Source organism: Toxotes jaculatrix, chromosome 15, assembly GCF_017976425.1.
Source record: "Toxotes jaculatrix isolate fToxJac2 chromosome 15, fToxJac2.pri, whole genome shotgun sequence".
NCBI lineage: Eukaryota > Metazoa > Chordata > Actinopteri > Toxotidae > Toxotes > Toxotes jaculatrix.
This window is the reverse complement of record NC_054408.1, coordinates 20,090,131-20,107,102: the sequence shown is the minus strand read 5'-3', so window position 1 is coordinate 20,107,102 and position 16,972 is coordinate 20,090,131. Positions and strand designations below refer to the sequence as shown.

General features: G+C 40.4%; 2 protein-coding genes across 2 annotated transcripts; both read left to right on the top strand.

The window, feature by feature from the left end:
* The first annotated feature begins 287 nt into the window (after positions 1-287).
* LOC121193920 (lactase-phlorizin hydrolase-like) lies at positions 288-2,305 on the top strand. The gene is made up of 4 exons (XM_041056352.1): positions 288-900; positions 1,719-1,787; positions 1,991-2,076; positions 2,192-2,305. Exons 1-4 carry the CDS (start codon positions 288-290, stop codon positions 2,303-2,305), a joined length of 882 nt encoding a protein of 293 aa, XP_040912286.1.
* Positions 2,235-11,038, top strand: LOC121194337 (lactase-phlorizin hydrolase-like). The gene is made up of 13 exons (XM_041057168.1): positions 2,235-2,285; positions 3,208-3,892; positions 3,983-4,631; positions 4,856-6,406; positions 6,685-6,953; positions 7,110-7,400; positions 7,656-7,854; positions 8,202-8,392; positions 8,616-8,722; positions 9,046-9,177; positions 9,412-9,635; positions 9,821-10,057; positions 10,265-11,038. The coding sequence occupies exons 2-13, from the start codon at positions 3,254-3,256 to the stop codon at positions 10,513-10,515; spliced, it is 4,740 nt and encodes a 1,579-aa protein (XP_040913102.1). The 5' UTR covers positions 2,235-2,285; positions 3,208-3,253; the 3' UTR covers positions 10,516-11,038.
* The last annotated feature ends 5,934 nt before the right edge of the window (positions 11,039-16,972 follow it).

The window sequence follows — 16,972 nt, the reverse complement described above, 5'->3', positions numbered from 1 at the left end:
GACTTTTTTTTTTGTAAACCAAATAGTGCCTCTTATTTTTTCTAGAATTTCGCTCCTTGACCTCTACACAGATACTTGTTACCTTTTGTCATAAATCTCTTCTGCCTCCTATTTGACCCTTTGCATTTTATCAGCATTCAAGGCTGTGACCATTCTTACCAGACATATCATAAAACATGAAGCTCTGCAGTGGCGACCCCAGCATACAGTAATGGTTGTTATGAAATGGGACAGCTATAAAAGGTTAGCTACCCATGGGCTCAATCACTTCCCCTCATTCTCACAATATGTTGTTTCTGGGGAAACTTCTCTCTCTGTGTTTAATATCTCTGTATGGCTGCACGTGCCAGAAACATGATGATCAACATCAGGCCATGTTTCTTGCTGGTCCCATGACCAATGAACAGGTGAAAGGCTTGGATAGAAAAGCACCTGAAGGGGCATTGCTGGACACTTTTGACTGCAGTCATCCCATACCTCCAGGCTCTAGACAGTACTTTGAGTATCTCCAGAGCAGAGGGGTGACCCACTTCAAAGTGCTGCTGTCATGGGCTCAACTTCTACCTACAGGTCTCCCCAGCCAGCCCCAACAGGCTGTGGTTAACTGTTACCAGACCCTGCTGAGACAGCTGCTGGAGGTGGGCCTTCAGCCTCTGGTTGTTCTTCATGGATCTACTGTGCCAGATGCTCTGAGATCAAGGTATGGAGGCTGGGAGAACCAGGAGCTGGTGGACATGTTTCAGCAGTATGCAGAGTTTGTGTTTGGGGAGTTTGGAGAGCTGGTGGACTCCTGGGTGACACTGAGCAGCTTGGATGAGCTGAAGGGTGCTGAGCTGCAAAACTCTTTTGATGCACACGCCAGAGTCTATCTTCGTTACCACCAGCTGTTTCCTGGGAAAGGTAGAAGATCAGTGTTTTATTGCATTATGTGCTGGGCTTAGATAACACAGTTGGAAAGCTGAACATCAATGATTTCTTGGGTAAAACTTGTACCATGTACAGAAAGGTAAATGTCAGTGTTAGCATATTCAGCAAAGAGAAAAATATCTGGTGAGCCATTATTGAAAAGCTGAAGCATGCACAAATGTGATAGTTTTCTTAACCTCTTGATTTTCCCTTGGCTCTTCTGCTTGCACCAATACATTACTCAAGCTCTACAAACATTCAAATGCAAGAAACTATGTGTGGCTGGAGAAATGGAGGTCTCTTGCTTAAAATTTTAATGCACATTTCCCCAAGTTTGACTTGATTTTTCTTCATGTTCCTTTCATTTATCTTAGTTCAGAGATTAATTGCCACCAGATGTAACTAAATTCTTATGAAAGTACAAAATACAGACAGTGGCAAAGGTTTTTGGGAAATTTTTATTGGTATATAGATACTTATACACATAAAGTCTAGTCATTCCGCTTTTACATTCTTTATGACAGTCAGTTCTCAGTAATCACCATATATGTGGGAGCAAAGAAGAGTTACTTTAACACATAATCATATTTTGTGAGAGGTCTTTTTTATCTTCTGCGATACTGTTGTTGTCCAGCTTTATTATGTATGGTGATTATGATAGTGCTTGATGAGATAATGGCTCTCATATCTATTTGCCTTAGGCACCAAAGGTCATGATAAGGAGAATGGAGGGGGGAGGAGAATGTGAACTCTGTCTCATTGCAAAAGGAAAGGCCAAATTAATAAGTGAATTAAAATCTACTTTGTTGCAGATGGACAAGTGTCAGTTGGGGTAAAGGGCAGTAAAATCGCAATAATTTCTGATGCCCAGCAACTGGTAAGATCACACACTCACATAAATTATGAGGATGTTATTAAAAGAATAAGAGTCAGAATTGTGTTCATCAGTCATGCTAATGACTAGTCATACTTTCTCCTGATAGACAAAGCTGTTTGATAAACATATAAGTTTGATTTCATTTGTCTGAAGGAAAGGTAATATTCTTTCTATACCTCTCTACACTCACACATGCATTTCTCTTTCAGAAATATTTAGATTTCCTTTCTATTAAAGTTCTGTATGACTGCACCACTGGGCAAACCCTGGCTGAGGAGCTGCAAACCGTCATGGTAAATAACAATTAACTGCAAAATAACAAATTGTAAGCCCTTTCTGTTTTAATCTGGTAACTGTGTTACATGCACGTGTACTGAATGTACTTGTACTGTTTCTCTTTTCTTGTAGAGAAAGTGTGGAAAGAAACCAGTTCTCCTATATGAGGTGAACATCAGTGACTGTTCTCCTTATCACTTCCTGTCTGATACCAAAATATTAAAAGGTAATGTTTTATATGACTAATTAAGAATCACAGCCTGAGTTCAGTAAATTGTATTTGCTATTTGCTTACTGTGAATTATTAGTACCTTTCAAATTCAGTTGAATACCAAATTGTATAACAGATCAATCCTTTTATCAGCCCTCCTGTCAAACTAATCTTGGTGTAATGTGATTATACAAAAAATGTTTAGTAATAGCTCAGAAACTGAATTGTCTACAATTGTCTACAATAGTCCACAATTGTGTGATGTTATGAGAAATTGCATCAACAATTAAGAGATTCTATTATGACAATGAATAGATGATATGTATAATACATTCTTATTACACTTTTACAGTGCTGAGCAATGCAGAGCAAAATGTTCTTGGGTTTGACATGGTGGACATGTTACGTCCAGCTGACTCTATTCCAAAAAGGTATTGTAGTTCAAATAGAAAGAGAAGGATTTAATCTACAACATATCTTGACCCACCTCTGTAAAAATGTTTGTGTGTGTAGATATGTGATAATTTAACTTGTGAAGCACAAAACACAAAACAAAATGTTGGAAGTGATTTTGAACACGACCAGTGATTCCCAAAGTGCAAGATGGGGTGCAGAGTAATAACAGAGGGGATGTGATGAGGACCGAAAGTAGATATCATGTTTGGTACAAAACTGTCACACAGTGTGTATGTGTATGTGTATGTTTTAGTGTGTGTATATTGAAAGTGGAGGGCGCTTAAAATACTTTTTTTTTTCATTAAAGGGGGTTCTGACTGAAGATTTTTGGGAGCCACTGTACTAATGGTTCCATCTGTAAACTGTTTTTACCAGTCCTATGCCATTTTAAGCCAAAGAAAAACCTGTTTGTTGGAAGTATTTGCATCTAATTTCATTTTTAACATCTTGTTCTCTTTATCTTAATACAATCACATCAAAGGGAGGACACCCACAGCAGAAACAATCCTCTGACACCATCATGTTCCATGAACTACTGCAAAACATGGAGCAGTTTTGCCACAATGACCTCATCTGAGCGAGATCTTTTCCTGATCGCATCCTTCCCTGCTGACTTCCAGTGGGCCACCTCTAGTGAGTCCTTCAAGGTTGAGGGTGGCTGGTCGGAAGGTGGGAAGGGAGAAACCATTTGGGACCATTTTGGTCACGAAGGCCTGGCCTTTGCAAATCAGACAGCTGATCTAGCTTGTGACAGTTTTCACAAGGTGGATTATGATGCCTACCTTCTGCGAGGCCTTCATGTCAACACCTACCAATTTTCCATCTCCTGGGCCCGTATTTTCCCCTCAGGCCACAGAGGCAGCCATTCAGAGAAAGGGGTTCTCTACTATGACAAGCTGATCAATGCTCTCATTGAATCTGGCATACAACCTGTTGTCACTCTGTACCACTGGGATCTGCCTCAGGCCCTCCAGAACTATGGTGGATGGACCAACACTTCCATTGTTGAAGCATTCAAGGATTATGCAGACTTCTGCTTCTCCAGGTTTGGAGACAGGGTCAAGACCTGGAACACATTCAGTAGCCCCTGGGTGGTTAGCCATGCTGGGTATGGCACTGGTGAGCATCCCCCTGGAGTAAAGGACTATGTAGTGGCCTCCTATCAGGTGAGAGTAATGTCATTCCTATATTATAAATACATGCTAATACATGTCATTTCCATAAATTTAACTTACAGGTTCTTTTAATCATTTCAGGCCACTCACAATATGCTCAAGTCCCATGCTGAGGCCTGGCATGTCTACAATGACAAGTACAGAATGAAGCAAGGAGGGAAAGTGGGCATTGCACTGAACTCTGACTGGGCTGAGCCCATGGACCCCATCAGACCCGAAGACATAGCAGCTGCAGATCGCTACCTGCAGTTCATGCTGGGCTGGTTTGCACATCCCATATTTGCAGATGGAGATTATCCTGCAACACTCAAGAATCAGATTGAAGAGAAAAGAAGAGTGTGTCTCCATTCTGAACCTGCAAGACTTCCAGTTTTCACTCCTGAAGAGAGAAAGAGGATACGTGGAACAGCTGACTTTCTAGGGCTAAACCACTATACCTCCCGGCTGGTCAACAACAGTGATGGTGGCTGCACACCTGGTCCTCAGGGGGTCGGTGACTTCCAGGCACATGTGGACCCATCCTGGTCCTCTACAGCTTCTGAATGGATATATTCAACACCATGGGGTCTCCGAAGGCTTCTGAATTACATTTCCACAGAATACTTGAATACTACTAAGGTGCCCATCCACATAACTGGAAATGGGATGCCTACTGAATACAGTGGGGAAACATTCAATGACACCAGCAGAATAGTGTACATGAGGAGTTACATCAATGAGGCCCTGAAAGGTACGGTTTTGGGAGACATCAATACTGTAATTGCTTTTATTAATTTTTCAGGTACACCTTTTGCACAAATCATGGGTAATTTAAGTTACAAAATTATTGTGTTTGTGTTTTGTACCCTGTAAAAACCTGATTATGTATTTCTTCTCTATTTTTAAGGTTTTCTTCACTTGTCATAGGAGGGTTTAAATGATTTTAGTGGCTCAGTCTCTTTACTCTCTCAACAGCTATACATTTGGATGGAGTCAATGTGCAACGTTTTACTGTCCAGTCACTAATGGATGGGTTTGAGGGTCCACAAGGCTACAGTGAACGTTTTGGACTCCACCATGTCAACTTCAACCTCCCTGACAGACCCAGGACTCCAAAGCAGTCTGCCTACTTCTACTCCCAAGTTATTGAGAAAAATGGCTTTGCTTCCAAAAACCAGTTTTATTCACCAGAACTGCAAAATATGAAATCAAATAAAATGTCCTCACTGCCACCTTCCACAGTCCCATCACAAGCCAAGGATGTCTGGAGGAAATTCTCAACCCAAACCAATTTTCAGAGAAAGCTCTACCACTATGGTACCTTCCCACAAGGCTTCATTTGGGGAGTATCATCATCGGCTTACCAAATTGAGGGTGGCTGGAATGCAGATGGGAAGGGGGCCAGCATTTGGGATACATTTACCCAGAAACCAGGCAGCATCCCTGGTAATCCCAGTGGAGATGTGGCCTGTGACAGCTACCACAGACTTGATGAAGACTTCTACATGCTGCGAGCTCTGGGGGTGAAATCGTACAGATTCTCTCTGTCTTGGTCCAGGATCTTTCCTGATGGTCGGCGTACCTCCCTGAACCAGAAAGGTGTTGACTATTACAACAGACTCATTGATGGCCTCTTAGCATACAACATTACCCCCATGGTGACACTCTATCAGTGGGACCTCCCACAAGCTTTGCAAAACCTCGGTGGATGGGACAATGTAGACACGATCAACATTTTTAATGACTTTAGTGACTTCTGCTTTGCCACTTTTGGAGACAGGGTGAAATTTTGGATGACCTTCAACCAGCCTCACACAATTGCATGGTCAGGATATGGGCTTGGAAAGATTCCACCAAATGTTAAAAATCCAGGAATTGCGCCATACAGAGTTGCACACAACCTGATAAAAGCTCACGCCAAGGCCTACCACACATATGATGATAAGTATCGCAAATCCCAAGGTGGCCTAGTATCCATTGCCCTCAATTCTGATTGGATTGAACCTAAAGATGTTAATATTCCCAGAGAAGTGGTGGCTGCAGACCGTGCTCTGCAGTTCCAGCTGGGTTGGTTTGCACACCCTATTTTCAAGAACGGTGACTATCCTGATGCAATGAAGTGGCAAGTTGGAAACAAAAGCGAACTCCAAGGTCTTTCAGAATCAAGACTACCTTCCTTCACTGAAGAAGAAAAGAAGTTCATCAGGGGAACTGCTGACATGTTCTGTGTAAATCACTACACTACAAAGATAGCGAGCCATGTTACAGCTCGGCTTACCCCTCAGTCTTATCAGTATGACAGAGATTTGTCAGAAGCAGAGGAAGGTGACTCACCAAGTACAGCCATCAGTAACCAGAGAGCTGTAGCATGGGGCTTGAGAAGACTCCTCAACTGGATCAAAGAGGAGTATGGAGATCCAGAGATTTACATTACTGAGAATGGTGTAGCTACAGACACTAAAACCACATTTGATGACACAGATAGAGTTTTTTACTACAAAACCTATATCGATGAAGCTTTAAAGGGTGAGTGTACACACCAGTTACTAGACTGTTAGAAAATACAATTCATTAGTTCCCATCATTTAGCAATCTGAAGTTAAAATCTGGCTGATGTGATCTAGTGGTCCTTTCAAATTAGATGACACATATACATTATGTAGTACATTTAATGTCCACTTGTAGGCTTGTGGACCAGTCACTGTATTCTGTGGAATTTACAGTTCCAAAATAGAGGCCATGTGTCCCCAAATGTCAGCTTTTTTTATTTCTAATTATATCACTACCTATTCTTCCTTATGCAGCTCATAATCTTGATGGTGTGAATGTGAAAGGATACATAGCAACATCTCTCATGGATTCTTTTGAGTGGCTTAATGGGTACAAAGTTGGATTTGGGCTGCACCACGTGGACTTCACCAATCCAAACCGACCTAGGACACCTAAACGCTCAGCTCACTATTATTACCGGGTTATGAAGGACAATGGCTTCCCATTACCAGATGATGAGAAGATACTTTATGGACAGTTTCCTGCAACTTTTAACTGGAGTACAGCGAGTGCTTCTTACCAGGTAGGCAATGTCAGCACATTGGTGGAAATCACTTCACACTGGCAAGTGTCAGAATAGTTCTTATATTGTGTGTATTTTTGAAGCAACATTGCGCTGTAGGATGCACATGGTGTTTACCATGTCTTGTACTATAATATTACTTTTCTTGCATTTCAGATTGAAGGGGGCTGGAGAGCCCATGGAAAAGGACTGAGTATCTGGGACAAGTTTGCCCATACACCTTTGAGAGTGGCCAACAGTGACAATGGCGACATTGCTTGTGATAGTTACAATAAGATTGACAAGGATGTGGAGGTGCTGAAGAAGTTGAAGGTTTCCCACTATCGTTTCTCAGTGTCCTGGCCCAGGGTACTTCCTGATGGCACAGACAACCACATCAATGAAGCTGGACTGAATTACTACCATAGATTACTGGATGCCTTGGAAGCTGCTAATATTCAGCCACAGGTGGGCAGTGTTCTTGCTGGTCAAGGTACCAGAGTTTCAGTTAGACATTATAACCAGTAAAGGTTCCCATGGGTAGGATTTGAACATTTCTGACTTTAATGGCTCTAACTGGGAGTATCAAAAATGTAAGAAGTGCTTGCTGCTTAAAAATATTGTTTTCTTAACAAAATACAATTTGGTCCCATGGGGAAACATTTCAACTGTGAAATGCATTCTGTAATATAGTTAAACATCTTTCTTCACTTTGTTTTTCAGATCACTCTGTACCACTGGGATCTCCCCCTGGCTCTACAGAAAGTAGGGGGCTGGGAAAATGAAACCATTGTACACAGATTCAGAGATTATGCCAATGTTTTATTCAGCCGACTTGGAAGCAGAGTGAAATTCTGGATCACTCTAAATGAACCCTACATTGTTGCCAACCTTGGCTATGGATATGGTACCTTTGCTCCAGGTATTCAAACAATTTTTTTTGATATGCTTTCTTTATTAACCAATTTTTATCTCACAGTTTAGAAATTGTTCTTTTTGAATGGATCAGCACTGTCTGCTATAAGTTTGACAGTTGTAGAAATTACCCACTCTTGCTATCTTTGTTGAAACTTCAAATACCTAAGTCTTGTTAATAAGTGAAATCTTTATCACTGATCAGTGAATGTGAGAAACTTTTACAAAAGTTAGCCAAAGCTAAAAATCAGAGGAGAATTGCTGTAATTTGTGGTGTTTTACCAATCTTTCACTCATAGTTTTTCAGGTGATGCTGTATAAGAGAATTTGCTTAAAACTACTCAAATGTTTCAGGCATTGTGGGTAAGCAGTATATTGCAGCTCACAACCTAATCAAGGCCCATGCTGAGGCTTGGCACCTCTACAATGACAAGTACCGTGCAACACAGGGTGGCCTCATTTCCATCACCATCAATTCTGACTGGGTGGAGCCGCGGAACCCATATAAGCAGGAGGACGTAGACGCAGCCAAGCGCTATTTGCAGGTAGACAAATAGATCTAAACATCAGAACTGCCACTTTGTACAGTTTTGTTTTCAGCTTCACAAGAAATATGAGAAAGTATCACATCAATTGAAGCGGAGAAAACCATGTCTGGTGCAGACTGAGCTGCTTCTTAGTGAAAACTTCTGTTATGTTTCCCCACACATCTGGCATCCATAGTAGGTTAACTTAAAATAATTATATAACATATGATTTGTTCTGCAGTTCTTCATTGGCTGGTTCGCCCATCCCATCTTCAATGGTGATTATCCTGACTTAATGAAAACAATCATTCGCAAAAGAAGTCTTGCTGCAGGTCTCCCTGCGTCACGGTAAATAAACAATAGTTTATATCATCACAAGCACAGAAATTCATTTGGTTTGTTATGCCGTATTATTGAGGCATAGCCAGCCATTTCCTATACACTTAGTATTGAAGCCTCAATCAATAAATGCATTCTGTTATGCTCCACTTCCACTTCCACCACTAGTTTTGTTTACAATTTGGTTCCATAAACTAAAAGTAATTGATTGGAAGTATGCTCTGTAAGTGGCTGACGAATTTTGTTTTTTTGGTCCAAGGATTGAGGGAACATTTTTGATGTATATGAAGAAATACCAGATTGGGTTTTAAAAAGACCTCTTGCTAATTTAGGCTTCCTGAGTTCACTCCTGAGGAAATCGAGAGGATCAAAGGGACTCATGATTACTTTGGCTTCAACCATTACACCACCGTTCTTTCATCCCCTGTTGATCTGGGAAATCAGCAGGATTATGAAGGTGACAGGTAGGCTGGAATTAAAAAACTGACACTTCAACAACATTTGATGGTTGCGTTTTTTGCACCTCACAGTACGTGAGCAGAAGACTTGTGTCGCCAGTCTTCTGCGGGATTGAGGGGATTGAACCAACAAATAAAAGTCATACTTTGTTCAGTTGCCTATTTAAATAACCACATAAGGCAGATGCCAAAATATTTTTATTTGAGTAATGCTGAGAGAATGTCCAATCCAATGTCCAGGGGAACCACAACAACACATGATCGCACCTGGATTGAATCTGGCTCCTTCTGGCTGAAGATCACTCCATTTGGATTCAGGAAAATCCTTAAGTTCATTAAGGATGAGTATGGAAACCCACCCATCTATGTCACGGAGAATGGGATCTCAGAAAGAGGAGCGGTGGACTTGAATGACATTCACAGAATACACTATTATGAGAACTACATTAACCAGGCCCTGAAAGGTACCATAGCCAATTAATGTTTGACAGATTGACAGAAGAATTTGGAGTAGACTATGGATGAAAAATCAGTGTCACTTAAGAGAGTATGACAGATATATTATTATGCATTATGAGCAGCTGATAATTATACAGTTTTTAAGGTATGTACATGCATTTTAAATGTTGTCATTATTGTTGTTTCTCAGCCTATGTTCTGGATGGAGTCGATCTGAGAGGCTACACAGCCTGGTCATTAATGGACAACTTTGAATGGGCTGCAGGCTACTCTGAGCAATTTGGGCTTTTCTATGTGAACCGCTCCAACCCTACGCTTCCTCGCATCCCAAAAAACTCAGCCGCTCGCTACGCCTCCATCATCACCTGCAATGGCTTCCCAGATCCAGCCCTTGGGCCCCATGATTGTTTGAACCCTGAATCTGAAGGTAACGTAATGTTAAGTCCATGGATTCAAAAACAATGCAGTCCCTGTAGGATGGTAGGAAGCAGTGCTGTCTCTGGATTTTAATTCTCGGAAATAAACTTGTAGTAAATACACCTTTTAATCTGATTCTGATATAAATTTAAACATTATCATAACCACATGAATACTCGTGAAATTTCCCTTGTTTCTTGTCCCTGTCTTATAACAGCTACAAGTTCCCCCACTGTGACCACAATAGAGAACACTGTTCACACAAATGTCCCTGTCACGCCTCTGAACATGGTGGACTTCCTGGGTCTGCAGCTTTCACCTCAAGATGCTGAAGTAGCACTTTACGTCATCTTTGCATTTCTTCTTGTGAGTGTACTAGGGATCATCTTCGTTGTGTATCGCTTCCTGAAAACAAAAAGGAAGTTAAAGAGAGCAGCTGTGGAGTCCGTTAAGATGGAGAGATTGTGAGGAAAGTTTTGAAAGGAGTGAAATCTCCAGTAACAGTCAAGTGCTTGACCAGGGCCAAGATCAGGTTGCAAATACACATCTGGGTTACTGATAAAATCATTGTTGCCCAACTGGAAAGACTATGTTTGAGACAAATATAGAGAAGGATATGAAAACCACTACAGTATTTAATTATTAAATTTAAAATATTTAATGATTGTGGACACTGTTTCTTGTCAAAATCATTTTATTACTAGCATGTCCAGAATGAAAGAGGCCCACAATGAATTTGGGGATTTCTTTTCCCCAGAATGAGACGTTCAATTTTTCATCAACACACTTGATAATAGTGGCATTATTTTAATCTCCTAAAACTTTGCTACTGACATAAGTAAATTAAGACATATGTGATTTAAAAAACTGCTATCATGGTGTATTTCTAATGGTACTTGCTGTACCAAAACAGTCTCTGAACACTGGATTCATGGGTCTGTCATACAGTTTGTCCCTGTAATGTTCTGATCATTGCAGCTTCATTGTTTCCAATATTTATTTAGTGAAATAAAGACCATGCACGTACAGTTTTCAGATGTGCCTGTCAGTGTCCGTGAATGACCTGTGGATGGCGCCAGTGAATCATTTTCTAATTGTGCACTGGCTGTGATGTTGTGGCTCCAACGTGTAGCAGTTTCACAGTTGCCAAATATTAATATTTGACTGAAATGAAAGCAAAGGCTAAATAAGGTTACAAACTGAAGAAAGTAAATCAACATAATTACATTATGAAATAGTAAGTACTTTCACTATGAGCTACATGTGTTTTTCACACATATTTTGCTTTTATAGTGCCATCTTGATTTCAGCAGCTATATTCAAGATTCTGATAAAGAAGACATGTAACTGGAGAGTTTACTACACACTGGCACCAAAACCTGCTTTATGCTGATGCAATACTTGCAGAATTTCCCATTGGGACTAATGAAGCATATTATTTAACTATTTGATAGCTTGCAGGTACATCTTCATCTGCTGGGCAGTGTATAGCTCCATTGGGGAAATTTTGAAGTATTTAAGCATCTTGCAACTTTCAGTACATAATCCAACACCTCCAGCCATTTGATTCCCGCTGTTTTACCAACGACTTCTTGCTCAAACCATCACAGCCTGGAGAAGCCAGTCAGATATGGCCCTGCATGTTTTTCCCACTCAATAAGCTCAAGATCCACACAAACAGCTCTTCCTCGACAAAGGGGTTAGCGAGACAACTACACATCTTCTCTGCTCTCCTGCTAGGATACCTACGTCTGGTCTCCACGGCGACCCTCCTTCTCAACAGGATATACGCATTATCTCACAGTGGGTGTCTGTTATGCATGCTCTCCCCTGCTTGCTCCTCAACAGCTCTGATCAACAAGGGGTCCGTTCAGTATCGGAAACCCCAGAGTCTGTCCGGATGGGGTATGAGTCAGCCTGGAGGAAAACACATTGGTTCATAGTTTTCATGAAATGCTTTTAGGTCAAGTTGAACAACTTGCATAAAAGTTTGATGACTTGCACATGTATGAGTCAAGACTCATGTGGGTTACACACACTCATATAGGACACTGTTGAAACTGAGGAGCTGTAACTGATATGATAAATTGAAATAATTGGATGCAGTGTCTGCAGTAAATAAAGTATGATAGGCTGCACGCAGAGTATCAAGTCCAACGTGAATTCAAACATTAAAATGCAGTGAATCCAAAGCATTACAGATAGCATGTTTGTGTGTGTGTACATTCATTACAGAAATTGAAACAAAACAGAAAAATTGTTACAACTGTTAAAGTTCCCAGTCAGAGCAGACACTTCCACGAAACACAGTTTTTAATAGTGTATTTGAGCAATGTTATGAATATGTTCAAGATCACATCAGATAAACCACGGCACACTCATAACCTCCTCCAACAGCTCATTTTACAAGAGACTTAATTTCCATCTTATATCAAAGTAGGTGTCACATTATATCTTTGGCTCCTCAAAACACTTGTCATCTGTGTCCATGACAACTTGAACAACAAAAAAAGGAAAGAAAAAAAGAAATATACTACACATCTGCTCCTCTGCACAACCTCTCCATGCCGCGTGTGACACTGGCACAAAGATGAGACTTGATGCTCTGTTGTTGCTTTAATCAAATGCTTGCTGGGTAGAAGTCTCCCCATTGTGTCATGGAGGCAGAGTGATGGTGATTACAAACTGCTGCATGCCATCTTTGCTCCCTGGTAGGCCCTCAGCTTTTCTGAGCATAAGATTGAACAGTTACTCTTGACAAGAGCTTCTCAAAGTTGGAAAGAAAATAGTTAGCACATAGTTGCTCTAATGATTGTTTTTTTCTTCATTCCTGTGCATTCTGACTGTGTGTGACGGACACTTGGATTTTGAGCTTTTGTCTGATGTTCTAATCTAATCTGACATGTTGTGCTTAAATTACTCTCTACAAAAGCAAAAGGCATTTTGGGGGAGTGTTGGGAGTGTTTTTCACTCTTTCCAGTAAAGAGGCTGAGATCTTCCTTATGGAAATACTAGATCGGCAAAACATTATTGTTAAAAAATCGTGTGGGGTGGGACGCTGGAATTGGAGCCTACCAAAATGGAGGGGGAATATTTTCATTCCAATAATTGCAATGTGATACTTTAAGAATGTTTCCAGCTGAGCCAGGGCTGTCGGAGCCAGCACCTTCTGCAACATAGATCTTGAGGTTACACCAGGTGTCAGTGTAATTTTAGTACAATACAGCAATAGAAAATGATTAGACTCACAAATGAGCATCATTATGGACCATTGTGAATTACTTTATAACACATAAAAAGCTCTGTCAGTTTAGTGTTAGAATACCACATGCATGTTTTGACAGCATGGTTCCAGTGTGTCACTAAGACTCCAATCATTGCATTGGAAAATTTGAGGTGCAGCAGAAAGTTAAAAAAAAAAAACAACAAAAAACTATTCACAAAAATATCATCTGTAAAGAATTAGACTAATAAATGGTTGTTGGGTGCTGTTGTGTCTGCTTCCCGTAGCAACTTCAGATGTGGCAATCCAGGTTGTTGATGTGTGTTGCTTTTATGAGTCTAATTAGTGAAGCACGCGCTTTCTCTCTCCATGTGTGTGTGTTTAATGCACACACTCACGTAAACACACTGCCCTAATAGAACAAAGAGTTACTGCTGTGTTTTGTGTTTGTTTTAAAGTTGTACTGATAAATCAGTCAGGCTGATATACCTGCCGATATAAACTTAAAACATGTATATTTGTATCATGGTGTATGTCTGCCAATATAGCTGTACAGATCAGCAAAAGTTCAATTTGAAATAGTTTTGGAATGTTATCCATTCATCCACCTGTTTTTTATGTCCGTTTGCAATTTGTGCATGAAGAAATGGAGTTACAACACCGGAAATTTAAAAAAAAAGGAAAAAAAAAGAAGTTGAAATATTGCAGAACCGTTTTTATGCTTTGTTGGGGCGGAAAAGTTGGTGTATCGATAAAGGCAAAGTATAATGGAAACAGATGTAGTAAATTAACCATGAAAAACAAGCACAGAGGCTTCCGCTCCACTGAAGGGACTAAAAATAGCGGCGGACGAAAACACCAGATCTGTGTGGAGTGATGAGGGGACTGACTGGAGCTCTTCTAATTATGACATCTCATTGCACCCTCTTGTTCTGTGATGGTTTAATGGCCCCCGACTGGAAAATTAGCACCACCAGCTGTTTATCTTGATGCATCCAACTCCTAATAATCGCGTAACAGTAGCAGATGGAAGTGCATATTAATTCACCTTCTCTTTTGCTGAATTTCTGGAAATTTGGTTAAAATTTGCGCTAAATTAGGATGGAAACTTGGCTGGAGTTGCACTACACAGTTTGTCCACCAGAGAGCACTGACAGGTTCATTTTTCAACAGTAATATGTCGCAGTCAGTGTTTTTTTTTTTTTTTCATCACAATTCGGTTTCCTAGATCATGTTTTTGCCGCTATTGGACAGTTAATAGCTGAGAAAGCCAGGAGATGAGAGGTCATATAACTGGAGCTTCTACGTATTATTCATTAAAAAGGGATCCTGACTAAAAATATATATATTTTTAGTGTTGTGTATGTAATAAAACAAATGTTGGTTAACATATTGTTATCTGATTTTTAAGACTCTTATAGTGTAATATTGGCATTGGTCTCGAAAACCAGTTTTTGTCGAGTCTAATTAAACTTAAGTACTGTACAATAAAATTCTGAATTTCAAAAAAAGTTAAAGTTCGTGGTATGTTAGTTCAGAAAAAGGCTTCTCTGACTGTGTGGATATAACTCAGATACAGCTTAAGAAAACACAGGCCTAGGATGTAAAGACATCTGCCACCCAGATGTGACTTGTTTGGCTTCTAAATCAGACTGGAAAAAGTATGTACATCAACGCTGCTTAACTCAGGCCTGATGTCAGACTTCTAAAGACAAGCTTTAGTTTGAATAAGGAAATAAAATGCACATCAGAAACAGCCTGGTATAAAGCTTAAAGCCAGTTAGAGACCACTGCTGTGTTAGGAGTAAAATCTCCAGAGGTAATCCTGCTAACCCTGTTTGAAATCACCCTATGTTTTTATTGAGATCATTATCACAAATATTGCCTTTGACAGAATCAATTTCCTTGTTTTGTGCTCTGCGGTGCCATATCTGCTAAATGTTGCATTCTTCCTTTGCGAATCCCACTTTACAGGTCCCTGCACGAAATAAAGCAGGAATGGAAACTGGAGCAGGAAATTGAAAAGAGGGGTCCTGTTGTGTTGTGGAGACTGCTGTGCCTACTGCTATTTCCTCTGAACATGCCAGTCTCTTCCACTCACCAGATGTACGTATGCCCTGTGTAATAATCTTCACTGTCCTTGAGGGGAAAATTCTGGTCAGACATGTAATGCAGTATTACCCATAACACTGTTGCTGTTTCAAAGATCGATTACATTTTATTGTTGGGGTACTTACATGGCAGTATATGCCATTTGGCATCCTCAGTCCGTCTTGGCTCATTCCTCATGCAGCCTGGTTGGCTGTAGCACTTCAAAGGACATGTGGCAGGATGGCACACAACAGCTGGCAGACAGCTTGGCTTGCAGACTGTTCACCAATGTTTACTGAGTGCCAAAGCCAGTTTAGACTCTCTGAAGACCCTAACATTTAATTTGCAGAGGTGAAATGAGAGATTTGAGTCACCACAGTCTGTTTTTGTTACTACAATTGACTTTTTTTGTTAAGATTTTTACTCTGCCTTTGCGTTATATTGGTAGTGTGCACAGGGAGACAGATGTGATATGAGACTGAGGTTGTGGGGGGCAGATGAGACTACACAAACAAGTCCACTTTCGACAAATGAAAAATGCAGTTGTTATGTTGGCACGTTCTTAAAAATTTGTTATGTCTCATCTAAAACTGAAAAACTCACAGTTTTGAGATAACAAATCCTCTCTCTCCTCAACACACTATTTATTACCAAGACAACCTCTGTACAGTCATTTGTCAGGACATTATGTAACAGTATGTGTCATCTGTACGAGAGCATAACTGTGCATTTCTGACAACATCATTGCAAAGTCATTGTGTGCCTCTGCTCACAGAGTGGGTTTGAACAACTTCGTCTGGCAGGCTGGATTGTTTGAAAATCCTAATTAGGTCTGGCTGTCTGGTGTGCCACCGGTCTCCGGGAAACAACTAGCAAAAGCCCCACGATGACAGGATGTAGTCCACCGTTCTCCTGCTGGGCTAGCTCGCCCTGCTGAGTGGAACCTGTGCTGCCGTCTCCTCACTCAACACAAACAAACAAACAAACACTCTTTAGGGATCATCACATAGAAGAGCAATTTAATTAGTTCTATGAGAACAGTGCTACAAAGGTATATACTGTACCACAACCTGCATCTATGTTGTTGTCTTTTGACATTCTAATTGTTGTGATTTTGGACTGTAGTCATTTGAAGTTGAAAAATGCCTTTGGAATAGAGTTACCGTTATAAAACTATTGTGTTATTGTGTGGATACTATGTCATTTCTGGAAGTTCTCTGCAAATATCTATGTTAGCGTCTACAAATGGTCGAGAGAGGCACGAGCAGAAAATATGCAGTGAAATACCCAGAGATGATGCCACATGACATGAGCACAGTGCACATTACTTTTCTGTGATTATGTATCATCAAAGAAATGATGAAGGTGAATTGGTGAATCTAATCTAAGGGTGAATCTTGAGCTCTCTAAATACTGGTTAAGTCTGATGGTCAAATTTTAAAAACACATGTAAAAAAAAACTGCACATCTGTAACCACTACCACCAGTGGATGTAATGAAATCTGATACAGACATTCCTGTCCCCCTCAGGATGGATTATAATATCTTTAACTTGTCATCAGGTCTAACTAGATCAGCTGGACATCTCTGACTAAACAGACTGCTTAAATA